The sequence below is a fragment of the Astyanax mexicanus genome, chromosome 2, assembly GCF_023375975.1.
Source record: "Astyanax mexicanus isolate ESR-SI-001 chromosome 2, AstMex3_surface, whole genome shotgun sequence".
Classification (NCBI taxonomy): Eukaryota; Metazoa; Chordata; class Actinopteri; order Characiformes; family Acestrorhamphidae; genus Astyanax; species Astyanax mexicanus.
In genome coordinates, this window is record NC_064409.1 from 13,798,224 (window position 1) to 13,824,470 (window position 26,247).

General features: G+C 38.1%; 1 protein-coding gene and 1 long non-coding RNA gene across 4 annotated transcripts; one reads left to right on the plus strand and one right to left on the minus strand.

Moving 5' to 3' along the window:
- Nucleotides 1–332: 332 nt before the first annotated feature.
- On the plus strand, nucleotides 333–19,487 carry LOC111192941 (uncharacterized). Its single transcript, XR_002650188.2, has 3 exons — nucleotides 333–404; nucleotides 578–718; nucleotides 18,767–19,487. It is a non-coding gene; the product is annotated as an uncharacterized LOC111192941 (long non-coding RNA).
- ppp1r3aa (protein phosphatase 1, regulatory subunit 3Aa) lies at nucleotides 7,223–24,340 on the minus strand. Of its 3 annotated transcripts, XM_022671283.2 has the most exons (6): nucleotides 24,238–24,340; nucleotides 22,071–22,190; nucleotides 18,684–19,357; nucleotides 16,812–16,864; nucleotides 16,626–16,726; nucleotides 7,223–12,334 (listed from the first exon to the last, which is right to left on the minus strand). In XM_022671283.2, exons 1-6 carry the CDS (start codon nucleotides 24,265–24,267, stop codon nucleotides 7,892–7,894), a joined length of 5,421 nt encoding a protein of 1,806 aa, XP_022527004.2. In that variant the 5' UTR covers nucleotides 24,268–24,340; the 3' UTR covers nucleotides 7,223–7,891. The 3 variants fall into 3 exon arrangements, with proteins under 3 accessions (XP_022527004.2, XP_049329365.1, XP_022527005.2); XM_049473408.1 differs by lacking the exon at nucleotides 24,238–24,340 and having other exon boundaries at nucleotides 22,071–22,609; XM_022671284.2 differs by lacking the exon at nucleotides 24,238–24,340 and having other exon boundaries at nucleotides 18,684–18,779; nucleotides 22,071–22,605.
- Nucleotides 24,341–26,247: the final 1,907 nt, after the last annotated feature.

Here is a 26,247-nt window from a genome sequence, read left to right on the forward strand (position 1 = left end):
ATAATAAACACTGCTGGGAAAAGTTCAGCTGTGCTGCCATGAAGAACAAAACTCAATTTTTTTTTTCATTCAGACAATTAGTATTTTTTTCCCCCAGCATTTAATTATTTATTCAGTAATGGGGAGTTTTCCAATGTAGTGAAGTAAATTGTAAAATGTCAAAATGTACTTGAGTAAAAGTAAAATTACCTATTTTAAAAACTACTTAAAAAATTACAAATTACTCGTAACATCTACTTAATTACAGTAATTTGAGTAAATGAAATTCATTACTTTCCACCTCTGTGTGTAACTCTGTACTAACAATGTCCTCTCCCTTTCCTTCTGTGCCTGTTGGTCCTGTGGTCAGAAAGTCTACACACTTACCGTACTAAACCCAGCAGTTAACAGATGAGTTGAACCAGGTGTGTTTGAACACGGACATCAATCACCAAACTGTGGAGAACACCGTATTTACTGTCCTGAAACAAGCTCTGCCAGTGTGTTCTGAGCTCAGGACATCCCTGTCAAATGAATTGATTTGTAGATAACGTGTGCATTGAGTCAATTTGATGGATCTCCTTTGCATTTTCATCAGGTGCGAGCCGCAGTGAAGTGATCTGGGTGTGATGTGATTGGTCAGTCAGCGAGTGTCTCTGAGTGCTTGGCAGTGCTGGCGATCTGAGGAACTGCTTCCTGATGAGGATCTTGTGCCTGGACTCCAGCAAGCGCTGGAAAGGTCAGAGTCACGACGGAGCGGATCAAATAGCTGCAGTATCACTCACTGAACAGCTTTATTCCACACACACACACAAACACACACAAACACACACACACACACACACACACACACACACACACACACACACACACACACAACCTCAGCCTCAACTCAGATGAACTTTCACTGTTCAGACATACATAGTGCATGAGGAACACACACTTTTACAATCTACAAACATACATTTATTGAAACATATAGTTTAATCATGATGAAAATATAATTTTTGCTTTCTTGTAAGACAGCCGTGTAACTTTTTAACTCAAGATTATGCATGTTATTAACTTTAAAATAATATGACATAACAATAAACACAATAAAAAGTTCTAAAATATTATATCATTCAAGGTGGCACACAAACAACCTTCAACATTAAAAAGTTATTGAAATATGACTAAAGTAATGTATGTTGTTGTTTCAATGTTGAAACAACATTTAATCAACATTTAATGTTAAATGGTTGTGCTAACGTTGACATTTTAACGTTGAATCAACATACTGTTCTCAACTTTCTGCCTTTTGAATCAGCATTTTACATTTCATTACCATATAACTTCCAAAGACGGTTGAATTGAGGAATGAAAAAGTGTTTTAGTACTATTTGCAGTAACTGCTTTTTAATTTGACACCATGTTCTATATCAACGTTGATTTAACATTGATTCAACATTGATTTAACGTTGATTGAACATTGAAATGCCAGCTGGGCATTATCATATTATACTATAATAATATTATATTTAAAAACTTTTTATTGTGTTTATTCTAATGTCATGTCATTTTCAAGTTGATAACATGCATAATCGTGAATTAAAAAGTTATATGTTGGTCAGATCACAAGTTTGGTTGCTGACCTCTTGTGTGCACGTCTGCTGCCTTAGGATAAAAACAATGATTCCAAAAGTTTGAATGCTTATAGGTCATTATCTAAGTGACATTTGAATGGCACATTCCATGTCCTAATACTAGCAGCTATATATATATATATATATATATATATATAGAGAGAGAGAGAGAGAGTTTGTACACTCTATTGTTTGTTGACATGGTTCATTGGTCAGAGACACTAAAAACTATGGGATATTTTTTAGCGCCGCCTCTCATGTGCAGCTCAGCTCAGGTTACAGGAATGAGTTCCTACGTGACAGAGATCAGGTGTCCCTATAGATCTGCTCCTCGGCCCCCCTCTAACACTCTCGTCCCATGGGCTAGTCTGGTGATTGTCACATGGTGGATATTGAAGGAAATGTCATGTCTATCATAGTGTGCTCAAACATGTAGCAGGTGCTCCACGAGTTCAGAGCTGGTGTGAGGATGACCAGCATATTACCAGCTTAATGCACACACACACACATGGCTATTGGATCCCAGTTAAGAAAGTTCATTGTTGGGTGTGTGCTCAACAGCTAGATAGATAGATATTAGATGTGTGTATTTTATATCATGTCAAAGAAAGTTAAACTAGGCTGACCATATAGTGACCATTAAGCCAAAGTTTATCAGTAAGTAAATGATGTTGGGTTTATGCTGCAGTTGGTCTGCAGGTTTAGGCTCAGCAACAGTATGTGCTGAAAGAATGAGGTCAGCTGACTACCTGAATATACTGAATATAGACCAGGTTATTCCATCAATGGATTTTTTCTTCCCTGATGTCACGGGCATATTCCAAGATCACAATGCCAGGATTCATGGGGCTGGAACTGTGAAAGAGTGATTCAGGGAGCATGAGGTCATCATTTTCACACATGGATTGTTCTCCACAGAGTCCAGACCTTAACCTCATTAAGAATCTTTGGGATGTGTTGGAGAAGACTTTGTGCAGTGGTCAGACTCTACCATCATCAATGCTGTAATATCTTGGTGAACAATTAATGCAACACTGGATTTAAATAAATCTTGTTACATTGCCACAGAGAATACCTGCCACAATCAAAGCTAAAGGTGGTCCAATAACTATTAGAGTGTGTGACCTTTATTTTGGTGGCAACTTTTTTTTTTGTCCAGCCAGTGTATGTTGCATAGCCTGCTGCATTGAATGTGGATGTGCTGCTGGTCACAGTCATTGCCACTTACTGTACTGTCTACTGTGGGTGGTAATGGCTTTTATGACATACTCCCGGCACACATGTGACACTATATAATCGCTCATTAACTCTTTTTTTTTTTTTTTCAGAAAATACAAAATTATATGTTATGGCTATTTAAAAAGCAGCAATGGTTTAGTTTAGAGGACAGTTTCTAAAACAGTCATGCAGTAGAACCAACCATAAACAATCCTAATTTAACAATCAGAAAATATTAATTGACGAATAACAGTTAACATTTTAGCTATTTTGCTGACTAAAATGCAGGCAAAAAATGCGGAAACAAGTATAATAAGGCTAAACAACTGTGCAACTGTGCAACTTATAGCCTATAGCCTTTATTAAAAATCCAATTGACCAAAATAACTAAATCATGGTAATTACTTTAGTTAAGAAAGCCGCCATCTTGGAAACCTATTAAAATTGCCTAAGTCACATATTATTTATGGTCTGATCAACTGAGGGTTGCCACAGGTGTCCAGCATCAAGAGGAGGTGATTTAGGCAGAAAAAAGGGCACACTATTATTATTATTATAATTTACAGTGCTGTGAAAATAATTTGACCCCCTTAAGAATTATTTTCTTTTTCATTTTTTGTCATACTTATACTTTTAAGATTATTAAACGGTGATATCAGACAAAGATAAACTGAGTAAATAGTAAAATTCAGTGTAGGTAAACTGAAGGTTAGTGTTAATGATTCAATTATAAGAAAGATAATAATAATAAAAAAAAAAAACACAAGGAACCGTCTTACATTTGCCAACAAATATCTTCATGATCCCAAAGACTTTGGGAAAATATGCGGTGAAAAAAAATTAAAGGTGTCTGTGGGAAGGTAATACTATTTACAGCACTGTATTTTTATTATTATTATTATTATTATTATTATTATTATTATTATTATTACCATTTAGGAAGCAATGGGATGTTCATACATCTGGCATTAACTATCAGGACTGGCTCAAACTGATAAAGTCACATCACCTACCTTCTGTCCTACTTGTAGAAAAGGCAGGTCAAACACACTCCTTGCAACCCCATCCTCACCACAACATATCATGTACTTCACTTTCCACACCCAGTGTGAGGGAAGGATAACATCAGTGCACTAGTACAACACTCTTTAAAACTGCATGAGGAACAGTACTGAGCTAGGTAGTGTAACAGTTGTACATGTATATTTTATATATGCTAGTTCAGAAACGTGCCATCAGCTTGTGATTATTCAGGAGATTGAACAGAGGGCTGGAGTTCAGGCACCTTTTGCTTATAGGAAGCCGGTCGTACAGATTATGAAAAAGACGTGAGGTAAACATGTGAGCAACATAGAGATTGTTTTTATGGGAAATAAATGCTACGGGTATCCAGAACAATCGTCTGAAATCTGCCATGCATACCCTGCCAGCTTTAATTGTTCTTCCAAACCTGTCGGAGTGGACGGGTTCAAATGTATGCTAGTTACTTAGTTACCTAGTCAGTGAGCTAGTGAGTTAGCTAGGATTAGCTAGTTGTTTTGTTTCTAGGTAAAACCAACTAGGTACTGTGGGTCCTACCAAGAAGGGTCTGATTAATCACAGATATAAGTCCCTGTGCTGCCGCAACCATGTTACTTACATTTTCATGCTATATGAACTGTTAGATATAGTATTAAAAAGGCTAATAAAAAAACACTAACCAGTAACTATTGGCTTTACCTAGAGGCATAATAACTAGCTAACCCTAGCTAACTCACTGATTAGGTAACTAGCTAACTCACTCACTGATTAAGTAACTAGCTAACAGACTTACTGACTAAGTAACTAGTTAACTTAATGACTCACTGACTAAGTAACTAGCTGACTCACTGACTAAGTAACTAGCTAACTTACTGACTCACTGACTGAGTAACTAGCTAACTTACTGACTCACTGATTAGGTAACTAGCTAACTCATGGATCACTGATTAGGTAACTAGCTAATGCACTGACTCACTGGTTAGGTAACTAGCTAACTCGCTGACTCACTGACTAAGTAACTAGCTAACTCAATGACTAAGTAACTAGCTAACTCACTGACGCACTAAGTAACTAGCTAACTCACTGACGCACTGACTAAGTATCTAGCTAACTCACTGATTAGGTAACTAGCTAACTCACTGACTAAGTAACTAGCTAACTCACTGACTAAGTAACTAGCTAACTCACTGATTAGGTAACTAGCTGACTCACTGACAAAGTAACTAGCTAAATTACTGACTCACTGACTAAGTAACTAGCTAACTAATTGACTCACTGATTAGGTAACTAGCTAACTCATGGATCACTGATTAGGTAACTAGCTAACGCACTGACTCACTGGTTAGGTAACTAGCTAACTTGCTGACTCACTGACTAAGTAATTAGCTAACTCAATGACTAAGTAACTAGCTAACTCACTGATGCACTGACTAAGTAACTAGCTAACTCACTGACTAAGTAACTAGCTAACTCAATGACTAAGTAACTAGCTAACTCACTGACGCACTGACTAAGTAACTAGCTAACTCACTGACTAAGTAACTAGCTAACTCACTGACGCACTGACTAAGTAACTAGCTAACTCACTGACTAAGTAACTAGCTAACTCACTGACGCACTGACTAAGTAACTAGCTAACTCACTGACGCACTGACTAAGTAACTAGCTGACTCACTGACTAAGTAATTAGCTAACTCAATGACTAAGTAACTAGCTAACTCACTGATGGACTGACTAAGTAACTAGCTAACTCACTGACGCACTGACTAAGTAACTAGCTAACTCACTGACTAAGTAATTAGCTAACTCAATGACTAAGTAACTAGCTAACTCACTGATGCACTGACTAAGTAACTAGCTAACTCACTAAGTAACTAGCTAACTCACTGACGCACTGACTAAGTAACTAGCTAACTCCCTGATGCACTGACTAAGTAACTAGCTAACTCCCTGACGCACTGACTAAGTAACTAGCTAACTCACTGACGCACTGACTAAGTAACTAGCTAACTCACTGACTAAGTAATTAGCTAACTCACTGACTCACTGAGCCCCACCCGTGAAAACTGTGCCAAAACTCAGAAGCAAAAAAATGAAGCAAAAGCAAATAAGAGATTCCAGAAGCAAAAGTCTTTAGCAGCAAATCTATAAAAACAAATATAAAAGCAAAGACTGGTAAAATCCGAACTGAAATAATTTTCTAATAACTGCAAAGAATAATTAAGTAACCAAGAATATTTAAAAATATATATTGCTATATATTTAAAAATTCTTTAGGTTTTTTAACATACACTTTTCCCTTTTTTTTTTTTTTTGCAAAAAACATTTGGCCCAAAATTCTCTCCATATCAGTCCTTTTGCAGCGCCTTCTTAAAAAAACACAGAATTTTCAGTCCACACCAGTTCTATTTATGTGTTTTGAGTTTCAGAAACTGAATCAAGCAGAACGCAAGGTCATTGCTTTGTTATTCAGTCTAAACAATTGTTTTCTTGTCAGCATAGCAGCAAAAACCTATAGCAACCACAGCACAGGAAGAAGGAGAGTTCAAAAACAAACTAACTACAGACACACAATGCATGTCTTGACCTGACTTAATTTAATGTAGCTAAAATCCAGCTTTTAAATGGGTCCATATAAATGTGATGAATATGCCCTCTGGAATACCATGTACCAGCACAAATCAGAATATTACCAGTCACATAGAAATGAATGTGAATGTCCCAATGGGAATGTGTTAGTCAGCACATTGTGGTAAGGGCAAAATTGCTGTGGGGAAATGATCAGGGTTGTGCGTAGGAGTGTGCAACCCAATAGGGACAGCCAGAACTTATTGATATTCATTTAATAATTAGCATATTTAAACAATATAAATCAGTAATGTTACCCAATCTTACCTCAAAAGTATCTGAACCAATGAACCCACCCACTCAGTAGGACTCTCTCACAAGCGCTGAGGAAAGCACTAGATCCCTAGCTCTGAGACATTGGCCAACAGGTGCTTGTGTCGACCAATGTCTTAAAGAAAATGATGATGGGAGAGTGCGCCATCCACACACCCAGTAGTGAAGCAGTATGACCTGGGCTTTGAATTGGCCATTTTCAGGCCATAGTGTCAGTGTCGTGATCTGCTGAGCCACTCAGAGCACCAATGGTAAAGTTACTTTCCAAGGAAAATTAAATAGACCCAATGACAGTGGTTCCTAAAAAATTATTTATTTGTTTATAGACTGTCAAATATTGTAAGTTATTTAGCCTCTTTGGTAGTCTCGTGTGTAAGTAGACTAAAACATTTAGGCTGCCAGCAGAAATGGTTAAATGACATATTATGAAAATACAACTGAAATATCCAGTCTTCCTAATATACAGTATAGTTCTATGATTGATTCAATGGTTTTTATTTGACTCACATTGCTTTGCAAAGCACAGTCATATGACAAAAGGTGTATTTTAACTGGTAAATCTAAATATAAGGTTCCTTATAATAATGGCACATGCAAAGATGTAGCAGATGAGTTTGGTCTCAGACCCAAGACAGTTTATCTGTGAGGTCACTTGTAAGTTTATAATCTTACATCAGAAAAAAATCCTTTTATTATTAAAAACAACAGTACTAAGAAAAAAAAATGCCATTTTATGTATCTGGTACAACCTGTGATGGGCCCATAAAATTCTTCATTTCACTTAAGACCAGTGCACACCAACCACCTGGAACAGCAAATACCAAACACTAAAACTGAGTGGAATACTCTAGTACTCTGCTTCATTTGTCTTTTGACTTTCTTATTCTTATTTTAGAAAGTTGTGTGAGTGTGCCCTGGCCTTAAGAGAATGGAAGCCTTGGTGAAAGTTCTACCAGGAAACTCTGTTGTTCTCTCATATATCTCATCTGACCAATCACTAGCGTTTTCCTGTTTTTAAAAGAACACTACTTACATGCCCACTCTGCTGACAACATTTCATCAACATTTAGTGTTTTTAAAATTACATCGATATTTTTGTTCCACCCTTGCCTCAAGAGTCTTTTTGGTAGAACTTTCTGCTGTTCATATTAGTCCACACTGTCAGCTGTGGTTTCATGCTTGTTCATGCCCTGACCACACCACCAGCACATAGACAGTAGGTAGATAGCCAAGAAGATTGGCAGGTCATGCAAATAAACAGTTATGAAGATCACAAACAAGACGGTATACAGTAGAGCTTTGGATATGTGACCCAGGGAGCAGAAATCAGCCCACCATGTCATGAGCCTACTGGACACTGTACACACTGCGGGTGTGGGCATACTGGACAATGGGGCGGGGACCTCAGAATCTGGATCCTGGAGCTCCTGCAGGTCCTGAGCTGCTGGGTTTCTCAAAGTTTCTCCACATTCTGAGCTTTTAAGAGGATCAGAAATGAGCAAGGGTTCACTGTCCTTCACAGATTCTGTGTCACTTGAATGGCTGGTTATGGATAGAGTAAGTGTGCATGCACAGATATCAATGGTTCTGTGGGGCTTATGTGAATCCTGGACTGTTGTAATGTCTTTGCAGTTATCACTCGTACTCTTTTTTCCAAGCATTGCCTCATCAGCTTCATGTTGTTCTTTCTGTGCTGTCACTTTTGTTGTTGAACTTATTTCACTTTGTCCATCAGTGACACTAATATCTACCACTACAGTCTCCTCTGTTATTTCCATGAGTCTTTTGTTCTCTAAGTTGTGAAAAGTTGCTTCCTCTTTTCCGTCTGGCTTTGAAGCATCCCTGTCAGACCAATTCGTCCTTGCATCGAATTCATCTTCATCTAACACTGTGCTTTCACTCATTGAAATAATTTCTGTGCTCTGGTCTTCCAAATGGAAAGATTCCTCATTCCCACCTCGATTTCCACTTTCTAGTCCCACAGTTGACTCTCTTCTCCCAAGCACAACCTCGTCTACTTCATATGGTTCTTCCTGGGTTGTCACGTTGGTTGTTGAACTTACTTTATTTTCATCAGCTATGTTGTTTTCTACCACTACAGATGGTATCTCATTGTTCGTTCCTATGAGTCTGTCATTCTCTGGCTTTGCGCCTTTCCAATCAGACCATTCAGTCACTGCATCTAATTCTTCTTCATCCAACATCATGTTTTCACTCATTGTAATCACCTCTGAGTTCTGGTCTCCCAACTGGAAAGGTTCCTCATCTTGTTCTCTACTTTCTAGTCCTATGATAATCTCTTCAGAAGACTTGCTGCAAGAGGTTTTTGATTTCTTTTGTGCTCCATCTTGCCTGGGAAGAGTCTCTTCAAATCCAAAGTCTTTATGAGGACCAGAAAAGAGCAGGAGTTCATTGTCCCTAACAGATTCTGTCAAGCTAAATGGTCCAGATGTGTCACTGGCATGACTGGATATGGTTAGAGTAGGAGAGCCTGTACAGAGGTCAGTGATTCTGTGAGTCGTATGTGGCTCCTGGCCTATGATAAAGTCTTGGCAGGTATCACTCTTACTCTTACTTCCAAGGGTTACCTCATCTGCTTCATATGGTTCTTTCCTGGTTGTCACATTGGTTGTTGAACTTACTTCACTTTCCCTATCAACTTCACTGTCGTCTTCCACTACAGATGGAATCTCCTTGTTTTTTTCTAGTCTTTTGTTGTTCTCTGGGTTTTGAAATGTTGCCTCATCTGTTCCTTCTTTCTTTGAAGCTTCCCTGTCAGGCCATTCAGTCCTTGAATCTAAATCTTCTTCGTCTAACAACACGCTTTCACTCATTGAAATAATTTCTAAATTTTGATCTTCCAAATGGAAAGATTCCTCGTTCCCTCTTTGCTTTGCACTTTCTATTCCCACAATTGGCTCTTGCCTGGGAAGAGTCTCTGCACATTCAAAGCCTTTATGAGTCCCCGAAAAGAGCAAGGGTTCACTGTGCCTTACGCATTCTGTCGAGCCAAATGACCCAGATGTGTCACTGGCATGGCTGCTTATGGTTAGAGTAGGAGAGCCTGTACAGAGGTCAGTGGTTCTGTGAGTCTTATGTAGTTGGCCTATGATAACATCTTGGCAGGTATCACTCTTACTCTTCCTTCCAAGGGTTACTTCATCTGCTTCATACGGTTCTTTCTGCATTACCACGATAGTTGTTGAACTTACTTCACTTTCTCTATCAACTACATTGGTATCAACAGCAGCAGGTGATGATATCTTCTCTGCCTTTTCTTTGAGTCGTTCATTATCTGTGATATTACACTTTACCTCCTCTACTCTATTTAACTTTGAAGCTTCCCTGTCAGGACATTCCATGCTTGCATCTAATTCTTTTTCATCTAACTCCAATATTTCAGTCACTGAAGTATTTTTTGCATTCTGATCTCTCAAATGGAAAGGTTCCTTACTCTCAATTTGCTTTCTACTTTCTTTTTTCAAAATCATCTCTTCGGAAGAATTAGTCCAAGATGATTTTACATTCATTTGTGCTTCATCTTGCCTGGGAAGAGTCTCTGCAAGTTCTAAGCCTTTATGAGGGTCAGAAAAGAGCAAGGGTTCACTCTGTCTCACAGATTCTGTCGAGCCAAGTGGCCCAGATGTGTCACTGGCATGTCTGGGAAGAGTCTCTCCAAATTTAAAGTCTTTATGAGGGTCACACAAGAGCAAGGGTTCACAGTCCCTTATGGATTCATTCGAGCCAAATGGCCCAGATGTGTCACTGGCATGGCTGGATATGGATAGAGTAGAAGAGCCTGTACAGAGGTCAGTGGTTCTGTGAGTCGTATGTGGCTCCTGGCCTATGATAAAGTCTTTGGAGGTATCACTTTTACTCTTCCTTCCAAGCATTATTTTATCTGTTTCATATGGTTCTTTCTGCATTGTCACAATGGTTGTTGAACTTACTTCACTTTGTCTATCAGCTCTGTTGTTATCTACCACTATAGAAGGTATCTCCTTGATTGTTTCTATAGATCTTTCATTCTCTGGCTTGTGACACATTGCCTCCTCTTGTGCTTCTGGCTTTGAAGATTTCCTGTCAGTCATTCCATGTAATTCTTCTTCATCTAACACCATGTTTTCACTTATCGATATTGAAATACTTTCTGTGTTCTGGTGTTCCAAGTGGAAAAGTTTCTCATTTTCTCTTTGCTTTCCACTTTCTTGTCCCACGGTCAAATCTTCAGAACACTTGCTCCAATACGTCTTCACTCTCATTTGTGCTGCAGTCTCATCAAATTCAAAGTCTTTATGAGGCTCAGAAAAGAGCAAGGTTTCACTGTCCCTCACAGATTCTTTCCAGCTGAATGGCCCAGATGTCTCGCTGGCATGGCTGGTCATGGATAGAGCCACAGATGTTCTCTCCGTGGTTGTTTCCATAAGTCTTTTGTTCTCTGGGTCTTGACACATCGTCTCCTCTTGTCCTTGGGGCTTTGAAGCTTCCCTGTCAGTCCATTTAGTCGTTGTGTCTAATTCTTTATGATCTAACAACAATCTTTTACTAACTGAAATCATTTCTGCATTCTGATCTTCCAAATGGAAAGGTTCCTCATTAATCATCAACTCTTCATTAGACTCACTGAAGGAAAACTTTGCTTTCAATTGTTCTGCATTCTCGTCTTTTTCACTGATATTCTCTGTCACTTGCTTTGGTTCTTTCTCTTTATCCAAAGATGTTAGTCTTTCTAAAGGCCTCTCTGTCCCCATGTGTCCGCTTGTGAAGGGCTCATCCCTGAACTCGGTAAATGTCAGGGCGCTGTGAGCGACTTCATTTATGTCTCCTTTAACCTCATCCTCTGTGACTAAGGATCCTGCTTTGCCTTTACATTCTTCATGAGTGACTTCATGTCCTCGGGAATTTTGAGATTCCATGGCATTCCTATGTTGGGATATCTTTATCAAGGGCATATCTTCACTGAATGATATTTCACTGCTTTTGATCTGTGTTTCTGACCTGGCCAAATCATAGACATTGCAGTTTTTAGATGTGATACCTGGTTTCCCAACAAGCTTGTAAGCCAATGCCTCTTCTGTGGTATTACTTGGGGCAAAGTCTTGCCTCCTCTCAGAGGAGATGGACATGTCACATTCAGTTTGTGGTGGGAGGGAAGGGGTGTGAAGCAAACACTCTTGGTCCACAGCATTAGAATGAGTGTCTGACGTGTCTGTTCCACTGAGAAATGCTTCCCAGGCATCAGTAGATGACACTGTTAGCTGGTCTTTAGGGACATCTAGGCCTTTTCCACTACTGATCTCAGCATTGTGTGGATGGGAGGAAGGATCTATAGATTTGCCCCAGTCCAGTGAAAGTAAAGGAATCTGGTGGTAGGTTAGGATTGGTGGTGTATCCATATCCTTTTTATTATTCACTTGAAATACCCCAGAGGAATCTAAGTCTATTGGAGTACTAAGCTGTAAGGCAGGCATCTCCACCACTGTTGTCTCCCTGCGGGGATGATGTCCCAGCTGAGCTTCTGGCTCCCTCTGAGAAAAGTAGTCTTGCACCCGTGCCAACCGAGCTGCTCTCCGTCTGTTGCGCCTTTCCACCTGTCAATCACATTCAGTGAAAATCACATATTCAGTTACTTTTTATTTAATTGCAGACAGTATGAACCCAATATATTTCATGTTTTGTCTTTTCAAATTCATTTCCTTTATTGATGTACATCAATTTCTGTATTTCAGAAACACCTGCAATATATTCCAAACAAAGTTGCAACAAGGGCAATTTATGGCTAGAAAAAAGGTAAAGAAACTAAATAATGATGTCATTTTCAAACAGGTAATGTTGACAGGTTATTATCATAATTTGTTGCATGTTTAAAAGCAGTGGTCCACATGTTAGGTCAGCCACCGCATCTTTTTTAACTGCTTCCATTGCAGAATCACCAGACAGCCAACAAACCCTGGATCCCCAGTTCTAATACATCAGCCTACAGATGCATGTGCTACCCAACCAGAGAGAACATTACCAATTCACCTCCCATAGACTCTGGTTACTGACAGCAAGACATTTGAACTCCATCCCCCTCCCTCAGGCTACAGTATCAGCATGTCGATACTGTATTTTGTACTCTGTGTACTTCTACCTCTACAGTGTACAATATCACTAAACCATTCAACAATTTTTTTTAAAGAATTTCAGTGCATAAAAGGACAAGATTGACATCTTTTACAAAGACGTCCATTCGTTTATTAATAAGACAATGCAAAACCACATGCTGCACACATTACAAAGGGATGGCTGCGAAGGAAGCCTGGACAGGTACTCACATGCCTGCCGTCAGTGTTGGGAAGTAACGGATTACATGTAACGGCGTTACGTAATCAGATTACAAATTATGAGTAACTGTAATCCGTTACAGTTACTGCTTCAGTAAGTGGTAATCAGATTACAGTTACTCTGCTAAAATAAAAGGGTTACATTGCGGTACTTTCCTATTTTTGCTCTTCCAATCCAACACCGACAAAACGCAAATAACATTTTGGTGTGAAATCGCTCTGATATGACGGGGAACTGTCTGCCCCTCCTCCCGTCTCGCTGCACACACACACATACAGGGAGGAGGGGCAGACAGCGGCTCCGCACACACGACGAGACGAAATTAACTGACATTTTGGTCAACGAATAAAAACGAGACGAAAATGTTTGTCAGGGACGAAATCCAATCAGACTGATATAGTTCTGTGAAAGGTAGGGACCAGTTAGGAAGAGATCCAATCACTGCTACTTTAGCGGAGGCGCCGCGCGCTCAGTTACAAACCCGGGAATTAACCTGTCGTTACGGAGCTCGACTGGAAGTTAACTCGACAGTGTTCAGCAGGAAGAGAGAGAGAGGGGAGAGGCGATATATTTCTCCTTTGACGTCGCGAAAAACAAGATAATGTGTAAACAGAGACTCCATCTCCGGTAAAAACACCACTAAGCTTTCAGTTTCTGCAGAGCAGAGTCACACAGATCTCCATGCAGAGATCCGCGTTTTAATGCTGATGTTATTTCATGAGCTGATGTGTTTAACTCGGCAGTGCACTAAAACACAGAACTGATACAGAACTCACTCATTAAGATCAGATCATCTGTTTAGTCTCACAGTGGGAAAGATATAGCTAGTGTTAAAGCAGCAGCAGGTCAGAAAGGAACTCAATAATACAACGAAAATAAAACAATAAAATAAGTGAATCTATGAACCCAAAAGTCTGTGTAAAGTTCCTTACAGCACTTTCTCATAAGTTTCTCACTTTAACTCATGAAGTCTCTCAGTACATCCTGAGAGCATCTCTACAGGACAGTGTGTGAATGTTTGTTTTGATCTCGTTTATAGACTGTAGCTCCAGTAGATGTGCTGGAGATAAAACTAGATCCTTTAAAAGTTGTTTTTGCATCTACAGCTCTGTTTAAACTTTAATTTAACTATTCAGATGTTTTATGACCTGATTTCTAGAGCAAAATTTTAAATGTAACATATGTATAGTCACACACCTACAATAATAATAATAATATACATTAAATCATATATAAATATATTTCACTTTCAAACATTAACAATATTACTCAAGTGGTTATTAAACGTTTCATTTCGTATACGTGTAGAGTTAATAATTCAAGGAAACTGATGAAAAATCATTTACATTTACACCCTTTACATTTTAGTCGACTAAATTTACTGTAATTTTAGTAGACTATATTCTTATGACATTAAGTCGACTAAAACTAAAAACATTTCAGATGACTAAATTGTGACTAAAACTAAATACTATTTTCGTCACAAGACTATGACTAAGACTAAATCAAAATTTGTTGTCAAAATTAACACTGGTGGCAAACCTGCAAATAGATAGCTTACGGTTGTTGTTACATTGTTTGGTTTTAAATGGTTTTATCAATTTATAGAAGTGTTTCATAAAATTGTTTGATGAAATGGTTTCATAAGTATTTTTATAGAGTGATTGAAAAGGCTGTTTTATTTGTTTATCTATTTGTTAACTGGAAAGAAAAATAAAAGAATAATATGCAATATGTGGTTGCTACATTCATTCAGGCTTAAAAAAATGACAATATTTAAAGTAATCCAAAGTAATCAGATTACGTTACTCACTTGAAGTAATGTAACTGATTACGTTACAAATTACATTTTGAGTGATGTAATCAGTAATCTGTAAGGGATTACATTTTAAAAGTAACCTTCCCAACACTGCCTGCCGTTCTGAACTGTCCCTGATAGAAAATGTGTGGAGAGGCTAAAAATGCAATGATATCTCTGTATTGTTGTACACCTTAAGATGTGTTTGCAGGAAATACTTTGTTGCTTGGTATCCTTTTTAACTTCCTTTTAAAGATCCACTAGGTAGGATTGAGATTTTGTGCTCGTGGGCTCCCCCTACAGTTGCAGAGTGTAATAAATGTTTCAGGCAGATTAGTTTCTCTTTCTCGTTTTCTGGCTTTCACTGACATATTCGGTCTCTTTCCAGCTTCTGCCAGAGTGTCTGTATGTTAGCTTGTAAAGAATGAACCAGTAGTCCTTGTAGAACTGTTAGAACTAAAGGTTGGAAAGCAGGTCACAATTCTCGCGAGCGTTGGTCGCGGCCGCCTTGGAAAACTTACAGAGTCTGGTTTGAGCTCAGAGGAGCTCCGGCACAGACACGAGAGCACCGCTATTCCTCCTATTACACCTTAATGCAGCGCTGCAGTGAGTTTCAAGTTGTAATTTTACTTCTTTAAAAAGATTAAAAAAAAATCAAGGAAATCCTACCTAGTGCTGCTTTAAGTGTTAAGAAAAAAGGCCTAAAATGCAGATCAGACCAGATAAAACATGAAATATCAAAAGTATTTTTCACACTATAAGGTTCACCGGATTATAAAGCGCATTAGCAGCTAATGCTAGTGCTGCTCCAGCAGTGTTAGCCAGGGTTGGCAGCAGTTTACAAGCTGACAATACTCAGCTCTGAACAGTGAGAACTAGCATTTAACGCAGTTTGTGGCTAATAGCAATGCTGTTCCAATCTCAGTGCTGGAGAACTAAACTGAAACACCTGTATAACGCTGTATTTCAGCGGAGTGGTTTTACTGCTCCTTACAACCTGACTGGTAAAATTCATACATAAGGTGCACTGCAATATAATTAACAATTTTTTGGAACATTTTGGGAAAACTAAAGGATTGCGCCTAGAAGTGCACCTTATAGTGTGGAAAATTCTGTAAATGTAAGAAACACTACAATTTTTTATCTGCACTTTCCATGCTATCCCATCTTTTTCTGATCTGGAGATGTAGAAAACAGCATGTTATAAAGCGCCTAAGACTCCATAAGCAAGTCTCTTCTACTGTATAAATATCATATGATAAGGGTAAGAATAACTGTATTTTCTGGACTTGAGCCCTGAGCCTGTACTGGTTTGACCCACAGCATTAATAGTTGTGCACGTGATGATCTTTGAAAGGAGGTATGGTATGTTCTTCGGCATCATGTTGCTGCCTTCAGTCAATTGAGCACACTCTACACTGCGCTGCACGTTACAAGCTGTCCTTAATCCCAGCCATTCTCACTCTGGAGCCAAAGAGAAATGATGTTTTAAACAAGAAGTAACAGTGCTGTGCTGTGTTGTATCTGGGCTCAGTGTGAACTACTTTGTTGGGAGACTCCTGTTTGCAACTGCAAAATTGGAAAATGATGGAGAATAATAATGTTGTAATCAGTAAATCAAGGGTACATTATGAACTCGTTTGAGGTGTGAGATATTGTACTGTGACTGGGCTTATAATGAGTTATAAATAAAACAGCAATAAAGCTACGGTGTCTCGAAATATAGCTTTCATTTTCACCGATTTTATTGAACTTACCAAAGTTTTGCGGCACTCCTCCGGGGGCTGGCTGGACCGGCTCTCTGCTTTCTGCTGGATTCTCTCTTTCTCACTCTCCTCTGACCTACATGACTCTGGATCTGAAAAATGAACACTCCTGTCATGTTTGGATTCAAAACAAGATGTGCACCAACCCTCAGTACTTTTTCTGGCTGAGATACACACCTGAGAGATCACTGCTCATGCCTTTGGACTTCAGATCAGCATTGCTCCACTTTCTATAAACACATGAAGCAAAGCAAATCATATTCCCCACTTCAGTTACAAGGGTTGGACAATGAAACTGAAACACCTGGTTTTAGATCGCAATAATCTATTGTGGTGACGGACAGTTCTGGTGGAAACAGGAGAGTTGAGGTGCACATTGAATTCTGCCGTGATTTGGGCAGCCGTGGTTTTATGTTTTTTGGATACAATCCGGGTTAGCACCCGAACATCCCTTTCAGACAGCTTCCTCTTACAGCGTCCACAGTTAATCCTGTTGGATGTGGTTCGTCCTTCTTGGTGGTATGCTGACATTACCATGGCTCTTGATACATCACAAAGACTTGCTGTCTTGGTCACAGATGCGCCAGCAAGACGTGCACCAAAAATTCTGGTATGTCACCCATAATGTTGTGTGAATTGCAATATTTTGAGCAAAACTGGGCTGTTACTCTGCTAATTGAACCTTCACACTCTGCTCTTACTGGTGCAATGTGCAATTCACGAAGATTGGCCACCAGACTGCTCCAATTTAGCCATGAAACCTCCCACACTAAAATGACAGGTGTTTCAGTTTTATTGTTCAACCCCTGTATGTGTCCAACAGGATTCAACAATGATATGCAACAGTGAATGTACTGAAATGGCAAAAGTCATGAGACATCAGTATGTACAGTAGGGGTGGGCGATATGGCTCTAAAATAATATCACAATATTTCATGTTATTCACAATAACAATAATATACTCTTGGCGATATGATAAAACACTGAATAAACAAAATATAATTAAGAATGAACTACTGTAACAAAATGTAAAAGTTGTTATATTATTGCATACTCTATGATATGGCACACCCCTAACTGAGATATTAAAAAATACAAGAATTTTATCAGATTAATAACAGAAGTCAATGATTCTTTGCTAAAAACAGCAAAAAAGTAGTACCCTGATGTGATAATTAGGGGTGAGTGATATGGCACGATATTTCAGGGTGTAATATCGTTCACGATATTCAAAAACATTGGTGATATTATTGCGTATGTTCTGATACGATATGGCACACCCCTAGTGTACAGTAACTGGATAGTGAAGTGTTACCTCAGGACAGCTTGGGAGCACCCAGACCTGTATATGTTGTGAGGTGTTGTCTTGTGATGAGTGAGACTGAACATTATTAAAGTGTGAGGCCTGATAGTGGGTGCCAGATGCAACAATTCTGTTGGTTCATTTAACAAGGAAATTCGACACAATTAAAAAAAAGCAGCTGCAAGCTTTAATTTACAGTTTAGCAAAATGTACAGTGTATGATATAAGATTTTTGCATTATCAAGATATAAAACATTTAAATGAGGTTTACGTATGCATCAGTGTAAATGTTACAGTTTTTTATTTGATTTGACATGATATGCTTTGATATGCTTTGTGTTCATCATGTGACAATTTTTGGCTAGTAGAAAGTTTTGTGAATGTTACAGTTAATTAAAACATATTTACAATTTTCAATCTGTCAAGTTTTTTGGGATATTCTTAGAGAGTTTTTATTATTATTTAAACAGTGTTATGGTAACTTCACTGCAAGTCACTTTTACTTTTAACATTTTTATAATGTTTTCATTGAGCTGGGAATTTTAGGTGGGAAACCTTCTAATGAACTTGCGATATTAACCATTTGTTTTCTCATGTTTTCAAAATGTTCCTGAAGCATTATTTCTGTAACCTTACAGGCTTTTCTGGACATTTCTGAAACCTTTTCAAAACATTGCTAAACTTTCTTAGAACTTTCTCTGTTAGCTGGGTCTCACAGTAGCAAGTGCTAAGCAACACATTCTCACCTGCTGGCTTTTAAGCAGCTCTTCTTCCCCTTCTGATTGCTGTCTTCTGTCTCCCTCTCTTTCTCCCCCTCACTCTCTCTCAGCTCCCTCCTTCCTCTGTGATGGCAGAAGAGCACATAGTTCATGCCTCCATTGCTGGACCAGAAGGTTCCGTTTTTGGACTCATAGCGGAGGCAGAACTCCACTCGAGTGCCCTCCGCCGGGAAGGGGGGCACCAGGATGAGCTTAAAGGTGAAGCGGTCTGTCTGTCCATCGCTGGAGCCAGGCAGGTATTCGGCTAGCAGGTCAAAGTGGCTTTGCCAGCCATCTAGCGTGGTTCTAACGTAGATGGTCTTGTGGTAGGCCAGGTTGAGCACGCGGACGATGCCCCGGATGGTGGTGGAACCGGGCAGGAGCTCAATGCTCTCCACCTCCAGCTTGGTCTGCTGAAGTAAGGATAAAAGCTCCTCTTCTGAGGACGGCACAGTGAAGAGACAGGATATGTAATACTCCTCTCCTGTCTTAGGCCCAGTTTCAGATCTGCTGTCAAACTCTTTGACCTTCACCAGGTCCAGGCCGAAGGCATCTGCGAAAGAAACCTTGCGCCGCACCGCTGAGGCTGATGGAGGCTCAGCTTCAGACTCCTCAGATTCATCGCTGGAACTTCTTTCAGGCTCTTTTGTCTCCTCATAATGCTAAGTGGTATTAATACAATTCAATATCATGATCTTTACCAGATACATCACAGTCTTACAGGTCTTTCATAAAATTAAAAGTTTCAAAATTTAAGTTTAAATAATAAAGATGAGTCTGGATCAAAATCTTAATTGTTGGTTTGGTTAGTTTTGTTTTCACACTACAGTTTGGCAGATGCACAGAAGAACTTTGCTTTAGTCATCATTTCCGGCATTGGCTGTGTCTCCTATACTTGACACTAATTGGTTTGTAGTAGGATGGGCCTCCAACATGCATTGGCATGCATGTTATCAATTTACCAAGCTTCCTTTTCAGGTGTTGCGGCAAATTCTATGTCCCTGCCAGAAATTGCCTCCATTTGAGTGCCATAGATTACCTCGAATTCCTTTGGTTGCTGTTAATAAATTAGGGTTAGAAGATACAACAGGTACATAATAGAGGTTAGTAGATTATGAGTGTAATCTATGGTCCTTAATATACTTCTGCATGATCTGTGTGCACAGGAAGGGAAGTTGTAATTTGGAACAACACCATTTATTTTCCTTTTTTTATTGTTAAATTGGTGATAATGGCCTGCCTCAACTTGGTCCGAAAACCCAAATCATCTAAAAATGTGCTTTCTTCACTGCAAAAGAACTGAACCATGGTTCAGTTGATCCATTTCAGTCTGGACCATGGTGTGACCATGTTCTGTGACCAAACTGAAGATCTAATCTAATCTAAAATTGTGAAACGCTCCATTCTGGAATAACATATCATGTTAGAATGATGGTGATATATATCTTTGAAGTGTTAAATGCCTCTGAAACTGAATGTTGTTGAAATACGCAAAATTTAGGATATAAGCAGTCTGGTTTAAGGATTTGTTAAGACTCCTCTGAAAAGTCTTCTGAAAAGCTAGCAATCTGCTTGTAACAAGTTTTCCCAAGTGTAAAAGAAGCAGAGTGGAGCTGTAATGACTTGGTTTAAGGACTGGAGGTTTATTACCACATCACATTTCACATGAAATGGACAAGCTAAACAGTTTTAAATCCAAAAACTGGTAAAACTGCAATAAACCAAGGCAGAGTGTCCACCATCCGGCCCATTTCACCTGCCCTCGTTTTTAATTAGCTGTGTCATGACAAAAGGTACAGTTTTTTTTTTCAACTTGACCCGCCAGTATCCGCCATGGAAGTAAAACAAGCCGCAGTGGAAAGAAATGTGATCCACAGTGGAACGAGCATAGAATGTAGAATATGTACAGTATCAGTCAAAAGCATGGACACACCTCTTCTTATTCAATGTGTTTTCTTTCTTTTTATGACTTTTTACATTGTAAATTTAATATTAAAGACATTTAAGCTATACAGGAACATATGCAGAATTGTTTCATGAACAAAACGTGTTAAACACACTGTATTTGTATTAAAATATGTTTTATTTAGATTCGTTTAAGTAGCCATATTTATCTTTGAGGACTGATCTGCACACTCTTGGTATTTTAATTTCAGGGTCTTCATGAGGGCGAGTCACCTAGAATAGTTTCTCAGTGTCTTGAAGGAGTTCCTGGAGGTGCTGAACAATAGTTGCTTCTTTTTCTTCACACTATGAAGCTCCAGCTCATCCCAAATCACCTCAAATCACCACCTCAGTTCAGGGGTTTAGGTCAGAGGATTGCGGAGGACAAACACTTTTTTTTACCGTTTAATACATAATTCCATATGTGTCCCTTAATTGTGAAATTAATCTACAATGTAGAAAATAACCTAAACACAGATATTTAGAAAAATATTGAATGAGAAGGTGTGTCCAAACCTTTGACTGGTATAGTATCTTCCCATTTAGGCAGAATATGGACCTGAACACAGCAAGGTAGTGGTTGTTCCCCACTATTTTACCATTGCCAACATCCTTTCACTCAAAGCGTGTCTAGTCCTTGTAGAGAATTACAGTCAATAGATTAGAACAATGTGGAGCAGATAAACATGAACACATTGGTGCTTTAATACTTTTAAAAAAGAATGAATTAGTATTAGTAGAAAATAGTAGTAATTAGTAGAAATGATATTATTTGTAACACAAAAAATATTATTATTTGTGCATAGTTGTATATTTGTTAATACAGCTCTTGAGAAAAATAAGACAACACCTAAAAATGATGAGTTTCTTTGATTTTACCAAATTGAAAACTTCTGGACTATAATTAAGAGAAAGATGGATGATCACAAGCCATCAAACCAAGCTGAACTGCTTAAGTTTTGCACCAGGAGTAAAGGCATAAAGTTATCCAAAAGCAGTGTGTAAGACTGGTGGAGGAGAACATGCCAAGATGCATTAAAAACTGTGATAAGAAACTAGGGTTATTCCACCAAATATTGATTTCTGAACTTTTAAAAGTTTATGAATATAAACTTGTTTTCTTTGCATTATTTTCTGCCATTTCTAATTTTCTGCAAATAAATGCTCTAAATGACAATATTTTTATTTGGAATTTGGGAGAAATGTTGTCCGTAGTTTATAGAATAAAACAACAATGTTCATTTTACTCAAACATATACCTATAAATAGCAAAATCAGAGAAACTGATTCAGAAACTGAAGTGATCTCTTATTTTTTTCCAGAGCTGTATATAATGCTTACTTATTAGTAAATAATTCAAAATATCAACATCAAGATGTAACACACCAATACCAATAGACCCACACAGACAATTATATCACCCAGCATTACCTCCTCATCTCTTCCGTCCTCTTCCTCTCCTTCGTCCCGTGGCCAGACATGAAGAGTAGTGGTCTCCATGCAGCGGGAGGCCGCAGACAGTCCGGGCTCCTCTGCCGACATCCCAGTGCACTGTGTGTGTGTGAGAGAGAAACACAGAGGCAGTCCACTGATACCCCACACACGACGTGACTGCACACGATGGCTCAGGTTGCAGCTGAACATTGTGCTGAGGGCCAGGCTCAAAAATAGCGCAGACTGCCCATGATAGTGGGAGCGCTGTGGACACGGTATGTGCTAGCCTGTAGACTTGCTGGATAAGTTTGTACTGCATAAAATATCTGGCATGTAATTCAAGTTCATATTGAACCAAAGTGTTCATTGCGTGCTGTTATGTAAGAGGCCATGTTGTGAAACAAAATAGTCCAGATTAACCATTTCAAAACTATAGACCTTCATCGCTATTAACTAGTCTTAACATCCTAGCACATAACTACAGTACATACCTTACATACTGGTTTGCGAGTAGATGCTGAATGATTCATAATGAGCAGAAGATAATAGGCCTTATGTTTTAATAAATGATAATTATGTAATAAGACTAGGTGCTATCAATAATAATCAGTACTAATAGAACGTAGTGCAACTTAAAGTTATAGAATATAATTGAAAAGTTACTTTATTTCAGTAATACAGTTCAAAATGTGAAACTTATATATTATATAGATGTATTACACACATAGTGATCTATTTTAAACATTTATTTATTTTATTGTTGATAATTACGGCTTACAGCCAATGAAAACCCAAAAATCAGTGTCTCAGACATGTTTCTCCAAACCATCACTGATTGTGGAAACTTCACACTAGAGCTCAAGCAGTTTGGACTGTGTGTCTCTGCACTCTTCCTCCAGACTCTTGATTGGTCTCTTGATTTCCAAATAAAATGTAAAATTTACTGATGATAAGTGATGGTATAGAGGTTCATGTCATCTGCTGCTGTTGGTCCACTGTGTTCTATCACGTCCACTTCATGCTTCCTTCTGCTGACAACTTTTATATATATATATATAATATTTTTTAAAAATTAAATACAGTTCAGCTTCACATAGAAAGTAAGTTCTTAACTTTTAAAAGCTTTGACAGCATGTATATCCATAAGATTAATATAGCAGGTTGTAGCTTTAATAATAGGGAAATTGACTATTATGATTAGCAGTGTGGAGCCTATATATTATATAAAATATTTTTAAAAATTAAATACAGTTCAGCTTCACATAAAAAGTGAGTTCTTAACTTTTTAAAGCTTTAACAGCGTGTATATCCATAAGATTAATATAGCAGGTTGTAGCTTTAACAATAGGGAAATGGACTATTATGAATAGCAGTGTGGCGCCTGATATAATAATTTTATTATTATTATTATCATTATTAGAATTATTTTTCATTACGGAAAACAATCCTAAAGTGTTTTTTCTTTATCTCAGCATTGAACAATAAATAACAGTAATGAAACACTAATGAAAGTAATACAAAATGCGTGCAGTTCTTCCTCAGTTGTTCACCGACGTTTGTTTCAGAACTTTCGAATTGGACAGTTTTTTGCGCCTGACACTCTGGCTGAAACTCCACCCTCTTACTAGGTCTGCCTAACAACTATCTATCTAGATCTATATTCTGATTGGCTCAACAAGTGTACATTATAATATGCAGCCGATGGATTGGCAAGCGTGAGAAATACCATGTGTGGCGTGTGAACTCGCTGAGGTGTGTGTGTCACACGCTCTAAGTGTGAGACTTGAGAACACTGGTTATAAGTATGTTTTCCTTCACAGTTCTCTTCTCGTTTCAATACTTTATTGTCTATCTACAATATTTGCTTGTCAAGAGACAGGAAATGATCAGACTTTAACTTTACATCTAATGTATCTTTAACACATTAATATCTGTACTAAGTATATAGAATGTAACACTGCCCTTTATACAGAGGACTAGATGATGATTAGTATTGGTATCAGTATGCTAAAGTTAATCATTAGGCAAGACATTTAGCATTGTACCTCACGATGTATATTATAATATGTACACTCTAAAAATGTGCTTTAACTTTAACAACATTTGGTTGCTTCATTAAAGATGTTAAGCTTATAGTAATTAGCAGGTATTGTGAGTGACTCACAGCTCCAGGGGCCGGGGTTGTGGGTTTCATCGTTGCAGAGGTCACTGTATGTGAGGAGGAGTTTTGCGTGTCTCCTTGGGTTTCCTGCAGGTGCTCCGGTTTCTTCCCACCTGCAGAAAAACACAGTAGGACATTTGCAATGTTAAATTGCCCCCTAGGTGTGAGTGGATGGATGTATGTGTGGTATGCTGGCACCCTGTCCAAAGAGTTCTCCTGCTTTACACCCTGTAATTCTGAATAGACTCTGGACCCAGATTGGCCCTGACCAGGATAATGTGGATAATAATTTTAAAGAAAATGTTTTTTTTTATTAAATAGAGTAGAATTAATGATTTTAACTAAAGCTAAACACAATTAAAACTGTTTCAAATGTAGTGTACGTATATAAATTAATATATATATTTTTTGTTTGTTTTTTTATCTGACAAAATTTAACATAACTAGGCTTGGGAATCGAGAATCGATTCCTGTTGAGAATCGATTCCGTGTGTTTCGATTCCACAGAATCGTTTGGCACCTTGCTTAATGATTCTCTTATCGATTCCAGACAGCACGATCACGCAAGTTACGCATGTTACGCTTGTTACGCAAGTTACGCATGATTCAGTAAGCACGTCTTTTCAATGGCGTCCACTAGGTTAAAACGCTCGAAAGTTTGGCTTCATTTCACGCTACACAAGGATGGCAACAGGGCGTTTTGCAACCATTGTAAATTTTTGATAACATCGCCGGGAGGGAATACATCAAATATGCACAAACATCTGCGCACACAACATTATTAGAGAGTATTTGCTACATTTCCATATTGCCAGTTGCACATTGTTGTGGACATGTTGACCTTGTTGTTGAGTTTGTAAGGTCGTATGATATTTAAGTAAACAAAGTTGGTGCTTATGAAACTGTTTGCTCTCCTTTTTTTCCCCAAATTGGAATCGATAAGAGAATCGATAAGGAATCGAATCGTTTCACAGAATCGATAAGGGAATCAGAATCGGAAAAATCTCATCAATTCCCATCCCTAAACATAACTCAACCATCCTCATCCTGGTCAGTGTTAAAGTGGGTCCAGAGCCCACCTGGAATCATTGAGCATAAGGCTGGTTTCTTTATGTAACATAGATAGATTATCTGTTTCTCCTTTCTTATATTTCATTACTATTTCACCACTTGTTATTACTTTATGAAGAAGCAGCTTTTGTATATTTATATCAACCTTACATTTTTAAAGTAGCTGTTATCCCATGATGACAGGGTGGACATGTATAAATAAGTTTTTTTTTTTTTTTTTAAATAATAATTTTAAATAAATCGTTGAATGATGTCTAATTTAAAAGAAATTTAAAGCATTTAGAAAATATGTATTGTATATATTTGTGTTGTGTATTGTGTATTTATTTTTGTATACATTCTTAAATATTTCTGTATTATAACTGTGTTATAGGGTTAGTACTCCCCTATATTTGGCATTTGTACATTTGAAATTACATGTCCTATTCATATCGAATTTGGGATGAGCTGGAGCTTCACAGTGTGAAGGAAGAGCAGCAACTATTGTTCAGCACCTCCAGAAACTCCTTCAATATGCTAAGAAAACTATTTCAGGTGACTTTACCTCATGAAGACACTGAGATTAAAATACCAACAGTGTGCAGATCTGTCCTCAAAGATAAATGTGCTCCTTAAAATAATCTAAATATAAAACATAACCTTTTTTTTTTTACGTTTTTTTTTTTTTTTTTTTTTTTTTTTTACAAAATAAGTCTGCATGTGTTACTGTATAGCTTTAATATAGTCTTCAATATAAAAAAAAATATATATATATGTTATGACGGATGAAATTAAGTGCCAGAATGTCAGAATTGGGCAAAGTGCAGTTAAATGTCTCTTAAATCTGCGTTTCGTCAACCTCAGTAACGCTTTTTAACATTTACCCCACGAGGGGGCACTATAAGCTCACATTTGAGTGATTTTTTTTCCAGTTCAGTTCAGCACACACTAATAAATAAGTGT